Source organism: Sceloporus undulatus, chromosome 2, assembly GCF_019175285.1.
Source record: "Sceloporus undulatus isolate JIND9_A2432 ecotype Alabama chromosome 2, SceUnd_v1.1, whole genome shotgun sequence".
Taxonomy (NCBI): domain Eukaryota; kingdom Metazoa; phylum Chordata; class Lepidosauria; order Squamata; family Phrynosomatidae; genus Sceloporus; species Sceloporus undulatus.
The window spans coordinates 150,957,226-150,981,131 of NC_056523.1; the positions used below are offsets into that span (position 1 = coordinate 150,957,226).

The 23,906-nt window shown below is 39.5% G+C and overlaps 1 protein-coding gene across 5 annotated transcripts in view; it reads left to right on the plus strand.

The window, feature by feature from the left end:
* SLC39A11 (solute carrier family 39 member 11) overlaps window positions 1-23,906 on the plus strand; it is a 450,881-nt gene that overhangs the window by 31,793 nt on the left and 395,182 nt on the right. For 4 of the 5 annotated variants that reach the window (XM_042452635.1, XM_042452638.1, XM_042452636.1 and 1 more), the window contains 2 exons: window positions 2,554-2,686; window positions 6,903-6,941. In XM_042452635.1, coding sequence (XP_042308569.1) covers window positions 2,579-2,686; window positions 6,903-6,941 — 147 coding nt within the window. In that variant the 5' untranslated portion in view covers window positions 2,554-2,578. The remainder of the gene's footprint in view (window positions 1-2,553; window positions 2,687-6,902; window positions 6,942-23,906) is intronic. The other variant, XM_042452639.1, reaches the window with a different exon arrangement.

A 23,906-nucleotide genomic window follows, 5' to 3' on the forward strand; every position in this document is an offset into this window, starting at 1 on the left:
AAAGGAGCTGGGAAACAAGAGACATGAACTCAAGCCCTGGTTGTATTTTGCCAGGACCAATAAAGAGGGAATTTAAGGGACTCAGATCCACACTGCAAGCTGTACTGGACAGGTTTATAAGCACACAACCAAAAAACAGATATATAATGGGGCATATGTCTTCTGACCCTGTGATGAGGCCTGTTTATAGATGCCAAGAGTACCAGACCTCAAGAGAATGAAAAGTACATCTTTTACATGCAGGGATACAGGTTTGAATCATGGACATGGTACCACAATAGGGAGAATAGGGAGAAGGTCCCAGAGTATGCATAGCTCATCCAGTTGTTATGAAAGTTGCATACACTAATCATGTATCCAGAGAAAACCTCAGGCCCAGGCAAGGAAATGTGTCAGCCTGTCCTGGATGGGGTCACACTTCCCCTAAAGGACAAAGTTCGCAGCTTGGGAGTATTCCTGGACTCGTCCTTACAGTTGTCATCTCAAGTTGATGTGACGTCCAGGAACGCTTGCTATCAACTTCAGTTGATACGCCAGCTGTGCCCCTACCTGGACCAAGGGGACCTTGAAGCAGTGGTATATGCACTGGTAACCTCTTGTCCTGATTTCTGTAATGCGCTCTACATGTGGCTACCCTTGTGCCAAGTTTGGAAGCTTCAATTGGTCCAAAATATGGCAGCCAGACTGGTCACTGGTACTTTCAGGTCTGACCACATAACACCTGTATTAAAATCTCTTCACTGGCTGACAATTAGCTTCTGGGCACAGTATAAGGTGTTGGTTATTACTTTTAAAGCCCTACATGGCTTGGGCCCAAGTTACTTGCGGAAACCCCTCTCCCTACATAATCCGCCCCGCACTCTCAGACCATCTGGGAAGAATCTATTGGAAATACAAATGACCAGATTGGCTATGACTTTCCAAAGAACCTTTAGTGCCACTGCGCCTAAATGGCCTGCCGGAAGAAATCTGACTTATTATCACCTTGGATGCTTTTAAGAAGGCAGTCAAGACGGAGCTCTTTCGGCAGGACTATCCATCCGACCCTGTTTAGGATATCCATCCATTAATCATTGATGATGATTTTTGTGCAAATTTCTACTGTTACAAAACTGTCGCACCATGATAAGTTAGCTTTTATTTGATATTATTATTGTTGATATGAAGTACTGTATTGGATTTATTGCATTTTATTGATATTTATGTTTTTAGCAAGTTGTAACCTTGCCTCGATCTGCAGGGAGAGACGGGGAAATATAAATTATTATTATTATTATTATTATTATTATTATTATTATTATTATTATTATGTAATCCCAGATAGACTCTTTGCCCTTAGCAACCTTTGTGATCAGTTTCAACCTTGCCCACTGTTGTGGCTCTCATGCTTCATAGACCAGTTCTTCTGGCTAGTGCCCTTACAGAACTTAGTTTAATTAATTCATTATTTTCCTGTCTTTCTCCCCAGTTGTACCCCCTAACCCTAGTACGTATAGAATACGTACAAGATGGCGGCACCCTGTTCATACGGGCGCCGCCATCTTTACGTATCGGACGCTGTGCGTCCGAACGTGTTGCGGCGCTAATGACGTCGCGAATGCGCCCCTGGCGCCTCGCGACGTCATTAGGGCGCCGCAAGAAGAAGCTCCGTTTTGGAGCTTCTTTTTTGCTCCGTAAGGGAGCCGCGCGGTGTGGCTGCGACGGCTCCCTTACGGAGCAAACAGTGGCGGTGGCAGACCGCCTCAAAGCAGCGGTCTATAACCCGCCTAAGTTTACACAAGTCTAAATCCGATTGCAAGTCCTTACTAGATATATTGAATCAATAGAACTTGTATAAGGGTTGCTGATTACAAGGTTCTCATTGTTTCAATACATCTGCCCTAGCTGGGACAAACAATAGGATTTTGTCTGGAATGGTTTACGAGCATCATGTGTCCCCATAACAAGACTGACAGTGTGATTCTCTGCATGCTTTGAAGTAAAGATGAGTTTCACCAAGGATTTCCTTCTGAAGAACTGTGTACAGGAATGCAACAGCACTCCTATATTATAAAGGAGAAATTTGCTGAATGGCAGTGTGCTTTAATACTCTTCTAAAATAGGGCTGTAGAAATAATCCAGTTTGAGAATGCTTTAACTGCCCTGGCTGTAGGGTAGGGAACTCTGGGAACAGTAGTTTTGTAAGACAATTAGCCTCTCTCAGAGAACTCTGGTGCCACAATAAACTACAATTTCCAGGATTCCCTAGCACTGAGCCAGGGCAGTTAAAACTGGTCTCAAACCTATTATATGTGCAGTGTGTTTTGGACCTTTGATGCACACCTCTATTACTTTGTCCATTGGACACACCTCTAGAAATGAGACACAAATTCAATTAAGAAAGCTAGGTAATTAATTCTAATAATTTTGCCTCTCATAAAGAGAGCAATAGGTTTGTGGAATCTGCAAAAAATCAGGATGGGAAGTGGTATTTTCACAAGGACTGGATCTGTTTTTTGAATGACTTTTAGGTTTTACTGTTGATCATTTTATACTCAACTGCCTTGCCTCTAGATCACCAAAGCCAGGAGTGTTCAGTATGTTATTGGGATACAGTCCAGTGTCTCAGGCGCTGCTAGGAACCTTCTTGACGTGGGGACTGACAGCTGCTGGTGCAGCACTGGTGTTTGTCTTTTCCAGTGGGCAGGTGAGTTTTGAGCTTCATTTCATCCTTCATGGTGTACATTTAAAAACTGAGGGTTTGCCCTCAGTGATGGGGTGTATGTATGAATGCATAATGCAAGAATGACAGAACACTGACTGACATACAGGGAAATAGGGATATAGACAGTAGCTCCACAGAATGTAGTTAAGGAGTTGGGCTCTTCTGAAAGAAGAGTAAGAACCATTTGGTACTCCAGTACTCCAACTCCAGTATCCATACTTTTTCACCATGGCCCACTCTGGCCAATGCTGATAAGAACTGCTGTCCAGCATCAGGAGAGCTAGACATTTCTCACTCTTGTTTTAAGTGAGAAGGCTTGTTTTAAGAATTATATTGTTATTTATTATTCTGTCTTTCCCCCAATACTGGGACCTAAGGCTTACAAAATATTAGCTTGATGATGATGATGATGATGATGATGATGATGATGATGATAAAATAGTAGTATTAGCAATAATAAATTATATTGTTTAAAAAGCGAATAAACAATTAATAAAACCATTTCAAAAATAATTAAAAGACAGAATATGAATAATTCATTTTGAAAAAATTGCCCAGAAATTTTACTTTTCAACTTTTATTATTTTTAAAATTCTTGAAGAATAGCCGAGTAAGGGGGGGAAAAAGACGGGGAGGAAGAGGCGGTTTCAAGCCACCTTCCAAAGATGTATTAGGGCACCATACAATTCCACAGCAGCTTCAAGGTGCTCCAACGTTGTGTGGCATCTAAACACCATGCCGCCAGAGCACCTTGAAGCCGTCCATATGTGGGTGGCTGGCCCACCTCAGGGTGGCTTCAAGGCCTCTTCAGGGTGTGCAGCATGTAAATTCAGCATTCTGATGACACCCTGAATGTGTCTTTTGAAGGCCATATGTTGCAGCCCTTAGTCTGTTGTTATATATAAAAAAGTGCCATCATAGAGACTGACAGGTTTATTGTGGTGTCAACCTCAACATGGAAGATGTTTCATCAGGTGGAAGTAGTTTCTTTTTGTTTATTTTGGTTAGGGCTCCTCTCTTTGGTTTAAAAAAAATGCATGGTAGCTCATGCCTGCAGAACCCATTCTTGAGAATCTTATCATATCCATTTGACAAAACAGACAAGAAGCTACAGGCCAGTGCTAATCTTATTTTGTATTTTAACCTTATTGTTAAATATAACTTTACATACTACAGTAGTGGGAAAAGAGTAGCTTCTAGGCCACATGCACCCCAAGGCTATTTTCAGGGCCTCTTCAGAGTGTGCAGCATTCACATGACACCTTGTTGAGCCATGACAATTGCCCACCATTGCTTAGCAGGATTAACTTTGAACATTGTACAGTATTTTTGCTTTCTTTGTCTGGGATGAAAACTGGGCAGTGAAGAAAGCCGACAGGAAGAAAATCAACTCATTTGAAATTTGATGTTGAAAGAGAGTTCTGTAGATACCATGCATGGATAGCTAAAAAGACAAATGAATGGGTCTTAGAGCAAATCAAGCCTGAACAATCACTAGACATGAAGATGATTACACTCAGGCTGTTGTACCTTGGAAATGTCAGGAGATAACTTGACTCATTGGAAAAGACTATAATCTTTGGTGATGTGAAAGGCAGAAGGAAAAGAGGAAGACCATACTACAGTATAGGTGGATTGATTCGATCAGGGAAGCCATGGCCCTGAGTTTGAAAGAGCTGAGCTGGGCAGCTGATGACTGGTACTCTTAGAGGTCTTTCATTCATAGCATCCCTATATCAGCTTGATGGTAAATAGCAACAAGTATTGTTTTAAAGGCCCCTTTTATCTTTTGCTACATACCTTCCCTTTCAGCTTAATAGCCCTTGATAATATTGGGTGGTTAAGATGCGTCATTTTAGTGGAATAAGTCCTTAAAATAATGGATGCATGGGCAGATCATCTAACTGTTTTTGTTTGGAAGAAAGGAGTACTACATTTAAGAAATTTACTGAAGTTGTTTAGATTGATTGAAGCTTTGGTGTTCTAATGAAACAATTGTCATTTAAAGCATTGACACATACACTTTGTTACTTGGATAGTTATAGCCTGTGAGCCATCAAAAATCAACTTACAATGTCTTTATAAGTAGTAATATCATTTAAAACAATAACAGTCATTAAGTAACAATTTTCTAATGGAAATTGAATCATAATTACAAAAACTAAGTCTCAGAGTTAAAAACAAAATCCAGCACATCTCATGTAGAATAAGTGCAGTTAGGAATGCATTATAAAGGTACATTGTATTGGGCACACAGCTAATGAACCTTTTTAGAGTCAGAGAGTCAAAGAGCTGGAAGGGACTATAGAGTCCAACTCCCCTGTTCAGTGCAAGATCTCCATCTAGAGCATTCCCATCAGGTAGCTGTCCAGACTCTTTTGAAAATGTCCAGAGAAGGACACTTCACCACCTCTCCAGGCCATTGGTTCCATTGCCGAATCACTCTTAGGAAGTTCAGTTAAAACTTCTGTACTGTAACTTGAAATCATTAGACCTAACCTCTTGGGCCAGCAGTAAACAGGCCTGCCCCCTTCTCTCTGTGACAACCCTTGAGGTATTTAAAGAGTGCAGTCATGTTTATCCCCCAGTCTCCTCTTCACCAAACTCAACATGTCCACCTCCTTCAACCTTTCCTCATATGTTTTGTTCCCCATATTTCTTATCATCCTTGTTGTCCTGTGAGCCTGCTCCAGACTGTTTATGTCCTTCTTAAAATGAGGCATCTAGAACTGAATGCAGGACTCCAGATGAAGCCTGACCAGCAGAGGAATTTTCTAATCCCCAAAGGGTTATTGTAACTGTCTGACATCCTGTCTTGATGACATGTTTATTGAGTCTATATTAGATACTTAAGATCTTGCTTTGTCTGACTGGCTAGAAATATAAAATTATTTTTACACACACACACACACACACACCTGTCCATACTATGTGAAATGTATCTGCAAGATCCAGTGATGGCTGGCATGTATGAATGGGCTAGTGCAGATTTGAAACCACAGATTGCTCTGTTTTATGTTTAAAAAGGTTGTAGAATGGAGCCATTTATGGCATTCTAGCTGCCAGTTGTGTATACAGAAAACAAGTAATAAACATAGAATCATAGACTTACAGAGTTGTAAGAGACCACAAGGGCCATCCAGTCCAACCCCCTGCCATGCAGGAAGACAAAATCAAAGCACTCCTAGCAGATGGCCATCCAGCTTCTGTTTAAAAACCTGTAAAGAAGGAGACACCATCACACTCTGTGGGAGAGTGTTGCAGCTCTTCTTGTCAAGAACTTCTTCCTAATGTTTAGGTGGAATCTCTTTTCCTGTAGTTTGTATCCATTGCTCCAAGTCCTATTCTTTGGAGTTGCATCCTCAATATGACATCCCTTCAGATATTTAAGCAGGGCTATCATATCACCTCTTAACCTTCTCTTCTCCAGGCTAAACATACCCAGCTCCTTAAGTCACTCCTCATAGAGTATACATATAAAAAAGCTCAGAAACAGATCAAATTAATTATAGAAGCCCAACTAATATTGGGAAAGACTCTTGTTAAGCAGCTTGGACTGGAAAGCAGAACAAGGGGAGACACTGATACATGTTGACAGCAAAAATACTTTGCTGTATCTTGAATTCATCTTCAGATATAGAGGTTTGAATCAAACGTCACTATATAAAAATATAGCTTGAAACATGCTCTTCATCGTTATACCTTTCAGAAAACATTGACACTTGAAGAAAACCTCTGTGTAGCTCATATGTTCTGTAATTTTGGACACTGATTGATGAAACAAAGGCAGTTTATTCTTTGATGTTGTGAATGTGGATGTATATTTAGAATAGTTGGTCTGGAGAACTGACCTGAAAGCCCTACTCAATCATAGACCTACATGTAATTATCAGTTTATGTTTTCACTTGTTAAGTGGTAACACAGCAAACAACTTGCAGAATGTTGGAAGCTGGATCAAATCAGGATGAAGTGCAATAGAACAGCATAGATCCAAGCAGAGCTAGGTATGCTGTTATATCCACATCTGGACAAGTGCAGCTGTGTCATTACATGTGTCTTGATAGCCATGACCTGTAGCTTAACTGTGGCAGAATTCTGGTTGGATTTTAAACTCTCTTTTGAATGGTGTTCTTACACAGTAAGATGCCTGATCTTGCCTTTTACAGCAGTTTTTAATCTGAGTTCTTTAATTTGCAGAGACGGATCCTGGATGGAAGCCTGGGCTTTGCTGCTGGGGTAAGTTCAGCACAGCCTCTCCCCCTCTTAATTTGCACTGTATGGTTCCCTGATCTTTTCTCTTCAGGTACTAGTTGTGCTTCATTTGTTTGCCTTGTTGTATTAGTGTTTCTTGCATAAGAGCGTGAGAGCTAATTATACCTGCGTGAGATATCAGAAGGACTTGGGCAACATTTGTCATGTCCTGTCTTGAGTTGGTACCTCCTGGGGGAGAAGTGAAGTGAATGTCAATGTAGTGTGGGCAAATCTTGTTGTTTCTGATGATGAGAAATGCATTGTTGCAGTCCCGGTTTTGATTCCTGAGGCAAGTGCTGCTGCTTTACCTGCATTTTTTTTAAAGGGGCCTCTCTGGTACACATTTTTCATTTAAATATTCATGAGAAGAATATGACTTCTCATCCTCTAAGGACTAGTAGATCAGCTGTCAAAGCCACCATGGCTCGGAGTGCAACATTTATGGAAACCTAGGAAAGCCATGTTCAAGGTGCTGAAAAGAATGGGGGTGGGTAATAAGTGTTTGGCAAATATAGCCCAATTATACTCTAATCAGAAAATACAAATAATAATAAATGGACAAAAAACAGATTGCATAAAAGTGGAGATAGGAACTAAACAAGGGTGCCCCTTATCACCTTTATTATTTATTACCATTTTGGAGGTATTAAGTGTAACCTGCTAATTAATGAAAACTAAAACAAATGTTTGATGATTCAACAAGTTTTTTTCCCATCTTTGTCATTCTAAACATTATGCCCAATCTTACATGAACAACTCTATTAGAACAAATGTAAGGATAAAGGACACCAAAATTAAGGGTGGTGAGTATAAACTTCGGGCGTATGTGGATGATATGTTTTTGATTTTAGAAGACCCAGTGAGCAATATAGATTCTGCCTTAAGGGAATTAAATGAATTTGGAATACTTTCTGGATTTAAGATAAATAAAAATAAAACAACATTGATAACTAAAAATATGAAAGTTGAAGAAGAGAATGAATTGACATTAAAATCGGGAATTAAAGTAAGAAGGAAAGTAAGATATTTAGGGATCTGGCTTACAAACAAGAATAGTGATTGATTTGAGAATAATTATAAAACTGTTTAGTGCCAAATTACAAAGGATCTGCAGAGATGGAGTATGTTAGATTTATCTTTGTTGGGAAGAGTGGCCACCTTAAAAATGAAGGTATTGCCAAGACTTATGTTTTTTTACCAAAATTTATCTATTACTACTAATGACAAAATATTTTCTATTTGGAACAAAGAAATCAATAAATTCCTGTGGAAAGGAAAAAAGGTGAGGATTAGGAACCAGATATTAAAAAAGGGAAAAGATAAAGGCAGTTGTGCATTGCTGGACTTAAAATTATAGTTTTGGGCATCAGGGCTACTTTGGTTACAAGATTGGATAAAATTGGAGAATACAAATGTACTGAATATAGAGTCATCAAATATAAGATACGGATGGCATGCCTATCTGTGGTATCATAAAGATCTGATACATAAAGACTTTACAAATCACTCTATTCACAAACCTTTACTAAAAATTTGCAAGTCAGTTAAAACAAGATTCTATACAAAAATACCAAACTGGGTCTCCGTTCAAGAAGCTATTTTTAGTAGATGGGGGAAAAAACCAAACTTGGCTAAGGTATAAGGATTTATTAAGAACTAATGAAAAAGGAGAGACTGAGATAAGAATAAAAGATGAATTGGAAAACAGTGGGAGGAAAATTCAGTGGTTTGGTTATTTACAAATTAAGTCAAAATTTAAGGAAGATTTAGCAAATGAAGGTTTCGAGACTAATCCTAATGAACTAGATAAAATATTTTGGGACAAAGATAAAGGGAAGATCTCCAAATTCTATAAAGTATTGTCAAGAGATTTAGAACAAGAAATGGTAACATCTAACATGATAAAATGGGCACAAGAAGTGGGGCACCCTATATCTATGAACAATTAGGAAAATTCATGGAAAAAAACATCAAAATTTATAGTCGCACAAGATCTGAAAGAGAACTATTTGAAAATTATGAATAGATGGTATCTCACACCGATAAAACTACTGTATCTAAGATGTATAATACAAGTGAGAATAAATGTTGGAAAAGTCTAAAGGAAAAAGGATCTTATTATCATATATGGTGGGCTTGTGCGAAAATAAAGCTTTTTTTGGAAAAAAGGTCATAACATAATACAGGGAATCATAAAAATAAAATATCCCATGGTACTCAAGTTATACCTACTTAATATGACTTCCTTTCTGGGAGTAGAGGCAGAAAGGAAATATTGGAAAATAGTGTTATATTTTATAACAGCTGCTAGGATACTCCTAGCTAAGAACTGGAAAACAAAAAAGTTACCTGAAATAGATGAGTGGATACAAAAGATATTGGAAATAAAAGAGATGGACAAGTTAACTATATTATTGAGAAATGAAAACTATGAGGGACACATTTGGATGCCTTTTGAGGATTATGTGAATAAAAGTTGGAATGTAAGATTGTGAAACATAAATATCAGTTATAAAGGAACAATACTTAGAGTTTTAAATATATATGTATGTAGGTGTGCATGTGTGCATGTATATATACACATTTAAACATTTAAATATGAAAATGAGAAGTTAAGTCCAATATGGGAAAATTTATTGGAACATTAAGATCGCATGCGTGAATGAGAAATGAAGAGTAATATTACAGGTAGAGAATAATAATAAAAATCAAAATGATATAAATTATGGTGAAAAAGAAGGCAAGGATGTAATGAGTTCCCCTATCTCTTTGTACTTGTGACTGGTTATTAAAGAAGAAGATGAAAATAGAAAATGTAGAATGATATATGAAGATACATGAAGATTTGGCGTATGTTCAATAAGTGTGATTTTATGTATTTCAATTTGTTTATTCAAAGGTTTGTGATTTTCTTTTAATAATAAAAATTAATTAAGCAAAGAAAGCCATGTGTTTGGAGTTGTTTTCCCATAAAAGAAAAATGTGGCAGAGCAGGGGGAGAAAGAAATGAAATAGAGTGCTCCCCTTTCAAATTTTGTTGTTGTGTGCCTTCGAGTCATTTTTGACATAGTGACTCTTAGGCAAACATATCACAGGGTTTTCTGGGGTTAGCGTGTGCTGGGGTCAACCATTGGCTTTCCATGGTTGAATGGAGAATCAAACTTTGATCTTCATAATTAAGAAATATGTGGAGGGAGAGATATATGGAGGCACAGAGCCAGAGTTTAACAGAATATCCAATGCTCAAACCACTGCACTATTCTGGCTGTCCAAACCTTAACCAATTCTATATTCTGAGCTGTAACAGAATCCATTTCAAAACTTTCCAAGAGACTAATCTGACATGGATATCATCATGTGGCACTAGTTCAAGATAAGTTTTATTGATGAATAATGGATACAGCAGGTGCTTTATGAGAGAGAAAAGCATTCCATCGTCTGCTTGGAGACATAGAGGGAGCTGCTCTCAGAGAGATCTGTCCTTCTGGCTGCTGGTTGCTGTTCCTTGAGGGTGCATCTACATTGTCAAAGTAATGCAGTTTGACACCACTCTAAGTGCTGTAGTGCCATTCTGTAGAATCATGGGGTTTGTAGTTTTACAGGGTCTTTTGTCTTCTCTGCCAAAGATTGCTGGTGCCTCACAAAACCACAAATCATGGGATTCTGTAGGATGGAGCCATGGCAGTTAAAATAGTGTCAAACTGTATTATTTCAACAGCATAGATGCACCCAAAGTCTCATCCAGGCAATGAGAATGTGTTTGGAAGCCTTTTTAGGGTGGGGGCCAGTTAGTAATGGAAGGTATGGATGAATTGCGATCTGCAGTAGTGTGTATGAATATAAGAATGAGAAAGCACATTGGTAAACTCTTCTAGAACATGGCCATACAGCCCCAAAAACCCACAAAAATTGGTAACACATTGTTTGTGTGCCTGTGTGTGTGTGTGTGCATGCACACACACCTCTGGCATTGCTTGACAATGGGGATTTCTATGTAGCAGTTGAAAAGATTCTGAGTTGTGCACTTTGGGTATAAATTAGTCAGAATGTAAAGTTATGCCTTTATGACTGTGTTTTTGAAATGTTAATATAAATGCCTTGCATTGTAGTTAGCTAATATTTAAAATATAGACAGTGGGGAAACTTGTATGCTGTTGAATCCTCAGGCAGTTTTGGCAAGTAGAAAAATGAATAAAGCAGTGGATTAAACATAGAAACCTTCAGCCTTGTACAAAGCAAAAATAAAAATTATCTAGGCTTAGTAATGCACATTTTTTTACAGAAATGAACTCAGAAATTACCCCATAGTTAAGAAATATGTGGAGGGAGAGATAGATGGAGGCACAGAAACAGAGTTTAACAGAATATCCAAAGTTGATATCTCTACAGTTCATTTCCACCATCATATACAGTAAGCATATCTAGCTGGGAAAAAAGTATTACTGGTTATAGAAACTGTGGGTATCATAATAATTATATATAGCAGAAAAAACTACCCATATTTATTTATATTTGTATACTCCTCATTTGCATAGTAATATATATATAGGATAATAGCATAACCTGAGTTGTTTGGACCTTCCATATGAACCTTCATGAATTTCAGAAGATGGAAGATATATATGAATCAAAAACTGTTTCTTGATTTGTGGTGATGTATTTTCAAATATTCAACAGTTTATTTCATTTAATGTAGAAAGTGAAGGCATCTGAGGCAAAAGGGGACAGACATTGTGCTGCAGAAAGGCTTTGTCACTGTGCTGTATGAACACCAGATTCCTGGACCAAACTAAATTACTAATTTGTTGTGTGTTCCCCAGCAATGCAAACTGTTCTCCTAAAGGTGCTGCTTGTTTAGTAATCCATTAAAAACAATAATAACAATTGCTTTTGTTACCTTCTGAACCTTGGAATTTAGGAGTTTGCAGTAGTGTGAGTTTGGTGTTAACATAGTTTTAGAACACTGTTTTAACACTGTTTCACTTACCATTTTGAAGAAGAAAATGTTCAGCTTCCCAGTCTTTTTATCTCTACAGAGGCTTTGTAGGTTAGACTTAGCCTGTGCAAAATGAATCAGACCACCATCAGGTTTCCCCACTTTAAATCGAAATGTGGCAAAACATTACCTATAAGTAGTATTAACAATTCAAATGTTCTCTATAAGAGACCTATGCTCAGTATTACCTAGTGGTACTGTGTGTTTTAATCAATTGTATTGCTCTCTCAGGAACATTATTTCATGTCAGGGAACACTGTGTGCCAGCCTGGAATACCATTGTTGATTCCTGGGAAAAGACATTCAGCCTTTGTTACCTGATCAGATAGCTCATTGCTTGGGGATAGTTTTTAGGTATAAATATGGTTCCTAAACCTAACCTCTGTGCATACTGCTGACATACACTCCCACACTCTGTGTGTTCTGTGTCGCCTTCAGATCTCCCAATCTGAGCTGCTGCAGCTTTCAATAGTTTACCCATCAGACAGTTAATTATAATGCTACAGCAAACCCCTAAAAAAACTCCGCTATCCTGTTTCCATATTTCCATTTTGGTTAGCTCTGTATGCTGTGTCTGTCTGAATTGCTAGTGTGTGTGAGAGAGATTTCACTCTGCATTTTTCAAAATAAAACCTCTTTAATTCACCCCAAACCCAGAGTCCTCCTCTGTTAGTAGTACTGGTATAAACAGGTGCAGCTGGTCCAAAGATTACCCAAGCCTCTTGCAAAAGCTAATTTCCCCAACATTTGAAGTAATGCTGACAGTTGATGGGGACCCCCCAGCCCCCCCCACCTGTTCTTTGGGTAACAGGGTGTTCACATGTGTGTGTGTGTGCATGCGCACATGAGAGGTGAATGATGTCAAAGAGTATTTAGAGTCCCCTTCAAAAATACAGAGGGTAGTCATTTCATAGAATCATAGTACTGACCATAAGAGCAACTAGTCCCCTTCCATCAAGAAATACACAGCTGATGTACTCCTGAAAGATACCTATCCATCCTCTGTTTAAAAACCTTCAAAAAAGGAGAGTCTGTCTCCATCCTATGATGTTTTGTCAAGATTGCTGGGCTCTTTTTGTTCATTTGCCTTTCTGGCATATATAACAGAGGTTTTTCAGCCCATTTGATTTTTCTATCATGAACATAGGTGACTTCCTAGGATGTCTTCCAGAAAGGAGGAATGGTTAGAAATCTGTGTGGGAGGTCTCTGATGAGCATGTTTCCTGGCACAGTTATGTCTTATTTTTGGATCATATCTTGTCTCTTTATCTTCTTGTAACAGATGCGGCTGTGAGACATCTTTTCAACCTCTCCTTCAAGTCTTGTCAGGCTGCTAATGGAAAAGTGAACTTCTGTAGCAGACACACGTATAATATCAATTATACGTCTGTTGCTGCTTGGCCAGCAATGTGTGTATGTTGCCCAAATTATGACCCCTTATTCTTAATCTGCGTTGTTTAGTGTAGGACTGTGAAGGAATCCAGGTTTGAATCAGTGACACTGCAAACATCCAGCACTTCTTAACAAATAAGGAGCCTCTCATAGCACACCTGCCAACTTTTTGCAGTTGAAAACCAGGACATGCAGTCAAACAACATCAGACTGTGTTTAAGATGCTAAAAGTTATTAATGAGAAAAAAACAAAGCTTGGAGAAGCTGCAGCAGTTTGCTTTTGCCTGAGCCCACTGGGCCCTCTTTTTCTATTCCGCATGCCGAGTTAACTGAGTGAGATCTACTTTTATCCTTTGAACTCAGTTTGCAGCCATTGAAGTAAGCTGAGGACAAAGGAGGAAAATGGGAAGAAGAGAGAGAAACTGGGACATTTTAAAAGCAGCTGAAAAAGTCAGATGACATAGCATTAATTTGAACAGTCCCTGTCAAATTTGAATAGTTGGAGGTCATGTCATGTTATCTTAAAGACTAACAAATTCTTATTGCATAATCTTTGGTGGGCACTATCTGATGCAGATTCATTGTCAAGGTGGAAATCCAGCAAATCAGTAATTATTTTTTGTATTTTTTACCAACAGGGAGGAGGAGAGGTATTTGTGCCTCATGTACCCATATAACATGGTTGACCATGTACCTTCGGCTGAGGTGGTGGGTGGGAGCACTAGCTTTTGGTCTGCCTCAGGCAACAAAATGTCTCGTAACACCTCTGCAGTTTGAGCCAAGGCTACCAGCCAAGGCTCTGTAGTTTTGCTTCATGGGAAGAATAACTGGAATGAATGGAAGGTTTGTGGAGGGTGTTTGCAAGTGTGTCCTGTGTCTAAGGATAAGTGAGTTGTTGTTGTAAGAAAGAATTTCTCAATTCCTGCAGATGAGTTACTTATTGTACAACCCACCTACCTCATATTGGGAATTTTTAGTGGGTCTGGGCTTTGTTGTCCTCTTCTATTTATAACCCTCCTGTGTATTCTCATCCCTTTTGTCTTCTATGGTCCAAAACACACTGCAGAAATAATCCAGTTTGAGACCTTTTTAATTGCCCTAGCTTAATGCTAGAGAATTCTAAGAACTGTAGTTTTGTGAGACATTTAGCATTCTCTGTTGGAGAGCTCTGGTGCTCCAATAAACTACAATTCCCATGATTCCATAGCACTGAGCCAGGGCAATTAAAGTGGTTTCAAACTGGATTATTTTGGCAGTGTGTTTTGGACCTTTTGTTTTTAAGTGGAAAAGATGGAATAGCTGCAAACTATCTTTTGATAGGTAGCTGTGAGAACCTTCTGTCTGGCAGAACGGAAGGATTAATAGATGTTGCTCAGTGGAATTTCCAACAGTGCCTTTTCCCTTTATACTGGGGATACATGTTGAACTGTATGTTTCTGGCTTGATTCATACATTACTACAGTAGTTTGGGAACTGCTTACAGCAGGAATGCGTGCTGAATGTTGGACTCCAACTCCCACCAGTACTGATTTTTGGATCTGCTGGGTAAGGTTAATTGAATTTGAAGTCCAGCAACATTTGGAGGGCCACATTTACCAATATCTGGCTTATAGTAAGGAGGATGACATGACTCCTTCCCACACCTGTGTTGTTTAGTGGTGGACTGAAGAGACTATTTTTTTGTGGGAAGATGGTGTGTTGTTCTCCATACCTATATGATTTGTTTACCAGGTGTAGGAAAGCATCTCCCATACCACAACTGTAACCTGTGACTCAGGCATTACTTTTGTATCCTAGCCTGCCACTGAGTGGCTTTGGGTAAGTCTTCTGTGTTTCTTTCAACCTTGCTTTGCATTTTTCTTTTACGGCTGGTGACTGTTGTCAGTGCTGTATATATTGCTGTATACTGTGTAAAAATAAATAGCTGTCCCAACTTCATTCATTTGTTTTATGCTAGTTGGTGGAAAAACTTTCTTTAAAAATCAATCCTGAATTAATGCCAAGGCTGGAGAGCACAGCTGTATTGAGGCTGCTTCCCTACTGAACTTTGGTCATAGCTTGGATGAATAGTTTAAATAAATTACATCCCTGAGGCTTCTAGGATTGACCTCTCATACTGTCTTTTTAGCAGCGATGTCTTTTTTGATAGAATGGAAGATATACTGAAAAATAGCGAAGCTAGAGATCTATATTGTACTCTCTTAAAGGAAAATGTGGTAGCAAAGGCCATTCTGTGTTCACTGGCTACTAACCAAGACAATTGTGAAGTGATTATAGTGCAGGAGAAGTGAAGGAAAAAGCAATCAAACACCTTATGCAGTCTCCCCTTGCTCCGAGGGAAGATAGGAGCATGGCTATGAGAGGTGAGGGTGCCTGGACTATGTTTATTCTCCAGCTTTTTGGATGGACTGCCTCCCAATTTGACCTGGTAGTGAGGGCTGGGCCAGCTGGACCACATGCGTTGAACCATCCTGGCTTGCCTTTGCCTGGGATCTTTTAGGGATAGTGCTGGCTTTGTCAGAAGCACAGCTGCTGTAAGGAAAGAAAGAAAATAATAGAGGCCCCTCATTCTCCTGGAAAGGCTAGTATGATGTGGGAACATGAAACCTGATGTAACCTTGCCTCATACTGCCAGCTCCATTGAGACATATGGATTAGTTGAACAGGTTCAGTCTAGATGTTGTTTCCTCTTTGTGTGATATTGGTGGTGATGCTTTTCGAAGGTGGACCTGCTGCTAGTATACAGGGAAAGGGTTTTAGCAGAAACCCATTTTAATGTTTGAAATAAGTGTCAGTTGTTTAATAGGACTTGTTAAATGATCAAGCAACTTTGGGACGGTCAAGAAGCAACCAGCAGATCTGAACTTTCTCCAGAAGTTCTAGAAGCCAGCTTGCATCCTGTATGGAAAAGGGTGGCATATAAGATAAATAAATAAATAAACAGAATGCTTTTGGCAATGTGGAAATTGCCACAGGGCAGTTCTACCTTGGATTCATTGGGTTACTAGGTCACCCTTTTATTCATCTCTCTAAGCTTCCCAGCTCTTTGCTGCAGTGCTGTTCTGTGCCATGTTGGGTAGTTGATCAAAGAATGGAAACCAGGCTGCATCTGCACTGCAGCATTAAGGCAGTTTGACTGCCATGGCTCAGTGCTATGGATTTGGAGTTTGTAGTTCTGTGGGATATTTAGTCTTCTCTGTCAGAGAGCTCTTGTACCACCACAAACTACAAATTCCAGGATTTCATAGGATTGAGCCATGACAGTTAAAGTGGTGTCAACTTGCATTAATTCTGCAGTGCAGATGCAGCCTCCAAAACACACTGCAGAAATAATCCAGTTTGAGACTGCTTTAACTGCCCTGGCTCAATGCTAGGGAATTCTAAGAATTGTAGTTTTGTGAAATATTTAGCCTTCTCTGTGCTCTGGTGCCACAATAAACTACAATTCCTAGGATTCCCTAGCACTGAGCCAGGGCATTTAAAGCGGGCTCAAACTGGATTATTTCTGCACTGTATTTTGGACCGTTGTCACAGGACTTGTAGGATGATGGCATCTTTGACTTGCTCTGCTTTTAAGCATTTTGCCTTTGTCTTGCTGAGAAAGTGGTTAGAATTGATGATGGGTGATAGAACTCCTTGCTGTGAATGTGGGAAGAACTTAAAATGATTTAGGAAAATAATAAAAGTGCTAATCTTTTTTTTATGGCTAGTCGTTCTTTCAGGAGAAATGCAGCACACTCCAGCAGTTAAGCAATCATGTGTGAAATGAATTTTTATAGTCTGTTTTCCTGATTATTCTGCTGAGTTCTGACTGGAGTTTAAGAGCTTAGGTGTTTGATACTTTTTTTGTTGTTGGTGTAGACCAGTGAAACAAGCAGTGTTTTTTAGATTTAAGAATGGGAAAACCGTAATGTTGCCCATTCTGTCAAATAGTCATAGTGGCTTTTCTTTTAAAATGCTGTTCTTTTTAAATTTTGGCACCTCTTATTTCTGTTGCAGTGGGAAACATTGCTCCCATTGAAGAGGAATGCATGATATTACCTAGTCCAAACCATGCTCAAATTAATTCTAAATCATGAATTTACAAACTAACACTTATATGAACCTAAAGTCAGAAATTTCTCAATTACAAATAACAATGATTCATTTGAATTGCAATTAATTTATTGGTCAATTACAACATTTCTGATATCATTGCCTCTGTTTCAGGCACAAGTAATTTCCTTTGGCACTATGTACAGGAGGAGGTGTCAGTAGACTTAGTGAAAATCTGACTTTTGTAGAAGCACATTTCTCGTGTGTGTGTGTGTGTGTGTGTGTATGTGTATGTGTGTGTGGAGGGATTACTAAAGGGTGTGTGTCTGTATGTGCCTTCTAGTTGCCTGTCAAGTTATGATGATCCTATGTCACAGTGTTTTCTTAGGCAAGGAATTCTAAGAGATGGTTTTGCCACTTCCTTCCTCAGAAATATAGCCTACAGCACCTATCCAGAACCCCACTGGTGAACTTGGACAAATCACATGCTTTCAGCCTCAGGGGAAGGCAATGGCAAACCTCCTCTGAACAAATCCTGCTAAGAAAAACCCAAGGTAGGTTCACCTTAGGGTTGTCAGAAGTCGTGAATGACTTGAAGACACACAGCAACAACAATCTACCCAGAAACAGCCTAATGAAGGTGGAACATGCTCATTGGCCATGCAATACTGAATGAATTTTGGGGTGAAAATGGGGTGCGAGCAGATATGTAATGGACAATCCTGGAGGAGGCATGACTGGTTAGTTGGTGAACAGAGGCACTTTGTTTGGCAACACTTCTTTGCAGTACTGATATGTGTTTGGTCTAATCAGAAAGTCTGTTCAACTTCTTTTTAAAAAGTGTTGCTAGTGCCTCCCTGGGTCCCAGGATGTGCCTGTTTATTCTTCCATTTGCTGTGGGCCTCAGCAGTGTGTCCCCAATATGTGACACATTCTTATCCCATGACCATATGACTAAGATGTCTTGAGCCTGCAATTCAGTCTGGAAGAGCTGTTGTAAAAGTCGACTCCCTGGCGAATACCAAACACTGCAAATTTACAGATTCTGCAGTATGGTTTCAGAATCTGTAGATTTGGCTCCAGGGCCCTTTTGCATGAAAAATTATAGGACTGATTCAGCTTTAATTTCTATGACTATATCTTTTGGAATCCTAGATTTGTAATTTGGGCAGCAACACCAGAACTCTCTGACTGAGAATTGAAAACGCCTCTCCTTAAATTGCCCAACCTTAGAAATCCATAGGATGAATCAAGGCAGTTAAAGTGGAATCTTAGCACTGTAACGGTGTAGTGTGAAAAGGCTCCAGATCTACACTGTAGTGCTCTGACCTTTTCTCTTGCCTTTTGTTGAGTCCTTGGCTTCTGGACACTATGTCCAGAAGTGCTGGTGGGGCAGTGGTTAAATGCCAGTACTACAGTCACAACGTTGTGAGTTGGATCCCAAGGCTCCAAGATTGACTCAGTCTTTCATCGTTTCTTAGGCCTGGTACAGACGGGCCTCGTCACACGTTTTGATGACGTGCTAGGGTTGCCTCAGGGCATCGCTTACAGACGCCCTGCAACCCTAGCATGTGTTCTGTATGTCAAAATGGTGGTGCCCTGTACGGATGGGCGCTGCCATTTTGACATGATGGACGCTTAGTGTCCGCACGTCGCAGCATGATACTGACGTTGTGAGTGCACCATTGGTGCACTTCAGCATCAGTATCGTGCCGCAAAAAGAACCCGCTTTTTTATGGTTCTTTTTGCTCCGCGAGGAAGCCGCACGGTTTGTCTGCTGCAGCTTCCTCACGGAACAAAACACAGCGCTGGCAGACGGCCCTTTTTGGGCGGTCTGTACCGGGCCTTAGGTTGGTAAAATGATATCCAGCTTATTGGGGGCAGTTGGCTAACACATTGTAAACCACTTAGAGAGTGTTTTATTCACTGTGAAGCGCTCTAGAGATGTAAAGTGCTCAGTGCAATTGCTACATACAGAGGCATGTCAAAAATGACCTCCTCCTCTCTCCTTTCTCCTCCTCCGCCTCCTCCTCCTCCTCTCTCTCTCTCTTTGCTTTCTGTTGATTCCATTCTGCAAACAGATACTGTAATTTTATCCTGAAATGCTGACCCACACATTGCTATACCATACCATGACATACTTCCTTTAAGAAACAAACCAAAAAAAGTTGATTTAGGCTTCACAGTTTACATAGACATTTAACCTTTTGTTGAAAGTAAAAGAAAAACACAACAGACTTAACAAAATCACTATTTCAGTGATGTGTGTGCTAGTGTATAAACCCTTGCCATTTTTGTATATGCCACCTTTCTTGTTACATTGAAATGTAGAGCTTTTTGAAGTCTCTGAAATGTTTGCAGTAATTACTGTTTTTGCCAATGTTTTCAGATGAATTCAAAAGAACACAGTTTGAAATGTTGACATCATATTCAAAGTAACATAACTGGAGGCTCAGGGAAAGAAATGTTTCTGGAGAAAGATGCTCGGTGTGTCAAAAAAGAAATCTTTGGTGAAATTTCAGCTTCAATCCTGCACCCATTTATCTTGGACTAAGCCTGGTTGAACCTGGTGGGACCTACCTCTAAGTAGAAATGTATTCTGGCATTGCACTGTTTAAATACTTAACACATTTTATATCACAACTTTTGTGTTATGATTTCAAAAGTCTTCATTTTTTAATTTATTAAAAATCTTGTCTCTATAGAATATTTCTTTGTAGCCTTATTTTGCTTTGTGACAGTGGAGCACCTATGACACATGGAGGGATAAATGAAATTATGTTTCACTGAAAATGCTGACTATATTGACTGATTATAGTGAGGAGAGTTTCTTTGGAAGATTTCATCCCTGTATTTTTGAATTGGTGTGTGTGTGTGTGTGTGCGCACACACGCATGCTTGCCTGCATTGAGTTATTGGATAAGATGATCCAGGACACTTTCACATTAGAAAGGTTGTAGTGCTGTGATTCTACTTTAACTACCATGGCTGCATTCTGTGAAGTCCTGGAATTTCTAGTTTGGTCAGAGGCATCTGAGGAAGTGTAGTAGAAGAATAAAACCTATAATTAAGATAGAAAAGAAAAGATAATTAAGATAGAAAAAAGCATGTGGATCATGACTGGAAGAATAAATACTAATACAGTGGGCCCTCCATATCTGATGTAGTTTTATTCCAAGGCCCCCTGTGGATGCCAAAATCAGTGGATGCTCAAGTCCCATTATGTACAATAGCATAGCAAAATGTGTCTCTTATATAAAACTGAAAAATCAAGATTTACTTTTTGTAATTTTTCTCTGTGTGAATATTTTCAAACCATGGTTGCTTGAATCTGTGGATGCAGAATCCGTGTATATGAAGGGCTGACTGTAGTTGTGTTAGCATCAAGTATCCCGTGGAACTGTTTTAACTGAAGGGGAAACCATCTTAAACTTTGAGATGTCCCCATAGAGTGACCTTGGGCAAGTCACATCCTCTCAGCCTCAGGGGAAGGCAATGGCAAACCTCCTCTGAACAAATCTTGTCAAGAAAACTACATTATAGGTTTGCCTTAGGGTTGCCATAAATGAGAAATGACTTGAAGGCACACAACAAGAAGTGGGAATTAGGTTCAGAATAAGTGGGGTGCTGATAAATGAATAAGGTTTGGATTCTGATGGAGAGGAGGTTTGGCTTGTGATGGAGAGGAGCCAGAAGTACATTGGAGACATTCAGAGATCACATTAGATAATAGAAAGCTATCAGAAGGGGTACTATTGATAAATATAGCTGCCTGAGCCAGAGTGGACTATACTCTGGTTCCTGCTATGAGCAACACAGGAGGGGAAAAAGGTGCTTTTTTTTTTTTTGGATCACTGCTTACCATTTGCTCTCTGCAGTGCATTGATCTTTTTAGGTAATCACCACGTTTCATGGTAATGCATTTCCCTAAGAGGGTTATAATATGCAATAATAACCTCTAAAGGGCATCTTGGAAAGGTATACTTATCATCACCATGTTCTTTGCTTACCATTCCTGCTTCTGGAAAATTGAAACTATGCAAGCACAGAGAGTCCTCCAAGCAAAGAAGCATTATGCATGTATTAATTTATTGAAATCTTTTTGTAGGGGACACCTGCTGCGCTTTTCAAAAAAGTCTCTAGAGCAGCTTACATAGATCAGTAGCTCAAGGTCAGTCATGAACGTGCTTGTCTTGGACTGTGAGTTAACAATCTAACACAAAAGGAAAACAGCATAAAGAAGGAAGAGGTAAACTAGTAAAACTGAAGCACCACTTCTTGAATGTTAAAAGATCTCATAGTGATCAACTTGTATGGAAACAAGTCACTCCATTCCCGAATATTCTCGATAAAGGCTGCCTTTGTGCTATGTTTGTGTTTGAGATTTGTTTCATGGGTATGATTCCCTTTCCTCCACCTATCCCAATACAAGCTGGGTTTGTGATGGGACTCATGTGGTGGAGACAGATGAGGACAGGGCTCTTGATGCTTGTTTTGATATTTTCTCAATGTTTTGCTCTCTGGCCCTGAATGCACCCTCAAAGCATGCCAGGAAATTAGGATGTTGCTACCAAGGTATATGATTCAGTCAATAGTGTGGAGAACTAGTGATGATGGGTTCAATGGAGATTGGTCTCATTGGTTGCTGCTAGCCTTGATATTTAGGTCTCAGAGCTGCCTATACCCCTATGCTGGTATCATAGATTTTCTATGTTGAGAATGTTGAAAGGAACATGATGACATGGCTATATCTGGAATGCGTTGGCTCGTTTCTGGGAAATGCTGGTGCATCAGCTGTGACATGTCCTGTCACTGGTGGGGAGTGGTCTTGTTACCAAGAATGTTGGGGGTATGGATAACATTTTTGGGCAGCATGTATTTCCCCCGCCCCCTTTATATTGTGTTTCTGTCCTGGACTGAGTGTGCATTGAAAATGGTGTCCATTCTGGTCATATTACAGCAGGGTCTCTCCAGGCTTTATATAACTACACAGTAGGGTGTGTGCGAGAGTTTGTCACAACAGATTTTTGCTAGTTTGTGTATGTGTGGAAAGGAATCCATACTTGAGACTGAAATGAAGGACTACACACTCATTATATTACTGCAAAGGAATAAAAAAATAAACTTGTGACTATATTGTCATGTATATGTTTGTGTCCCTGTGTGTATTTGCTTACTTCTATGTACTACCATTGTTTAATTGATAATGACATATATTGGCAATGAAAATACCCAATTCTGTATTGCATGCTTTACCTTTGCAAAGGTCTTTGCAGAATTTATTAAAGAAAAAAAGAGTTGACATGTTCTGGCCCTGGCCTTTCTTTCCTCCTCCTTTCTTTCAATAAGTTTTAATTACTTTCCATCCATTGCCTTACATAATCCTGGAGGCTTCTTGCAGCAGTCCAATATCAGCAAGTGGAGAGCCACAACAATTTGAGGAGCATGTATTGGACGCATATGCTTAACTCTCTTTTAGATGCTTGTAGGAGTGCATTAATTCTCTGTGTGTTCTTTTGTCACTGCGAAGGTTACCTTTCCAAATCTGTCCAAAATAAATCAAAATTTACCTAGATTTTTCCTCCTGTCAAGATGTGTTTTAAGCCAAGAATGAATATTTTAAGGTATCTGTATACGTCTGCAATTCAGTATATTACAGTAATCTTTGAAACATGACACCAGTTTTTTAAAAGCTGCATCATGTCTAGGATGCTGTGTCCCTCTCCTCAGGCCTACCCCAAAAGCCCACATTATCCTTGATAGTAATAACTTGACTAGGTTTTAATAGAACTCTTTTTTGTTGCCCTGATTTATATAGGAAATTCTTCCTATTGCTAGTTGCATATTGGCTCAGAGTACAAGATAGTAGAAGACAGTGAACTATTCTTAGATTTTTTTCCTCAAATTAATTCAGATTAATTCATGTTTCAAAGTGCAGAATAAGGAAGGTGACAACTTACATTTTAATGAAATAAAGAAAGGCCACGGCTTTATTGTTTACAGTTGTAGAGAATTGTCATAGTGCAGGGCATTAGTTCCCGATATTGGAGGACCAGCATTTTGACCAATAGGAAAACTCTAATTCCCAAGCCGAACTCCTGGGAGTGAACCATGGAATGGCCAGTATGGAGTTCCACATGGCTGCAAGACACTGCTTGGTTTTTTGTCTCCTTAGAGTGGGGTGGGTTCAGATACTCTCTGAAATAGCCATCTTCCTACTTGCCTACATCCCAAGAGACATTAAAGAGATTCCTGAACACAAGATGGGCACACTGGCCCTGTTTCTCACAAAACACTACCTGGGCCAATTCTAAATTGCCCAGCATTATGAAAAAAAGCAAGCATACCCAAGATATGAGACTGCCTTGGTCGCCTTAGTCGATGATCTTCGTCTGGGCATTGACAGGAGAAGCATAACCCTGTTGGTGCTCTTGGACATCTCTGCGGCCTTTGATACCATTGACCATGGTATCCTTCTGGAACGCCTGGGAGAGTTGGGTATCGGGGGCACTGCGCTCCAGGGGTTC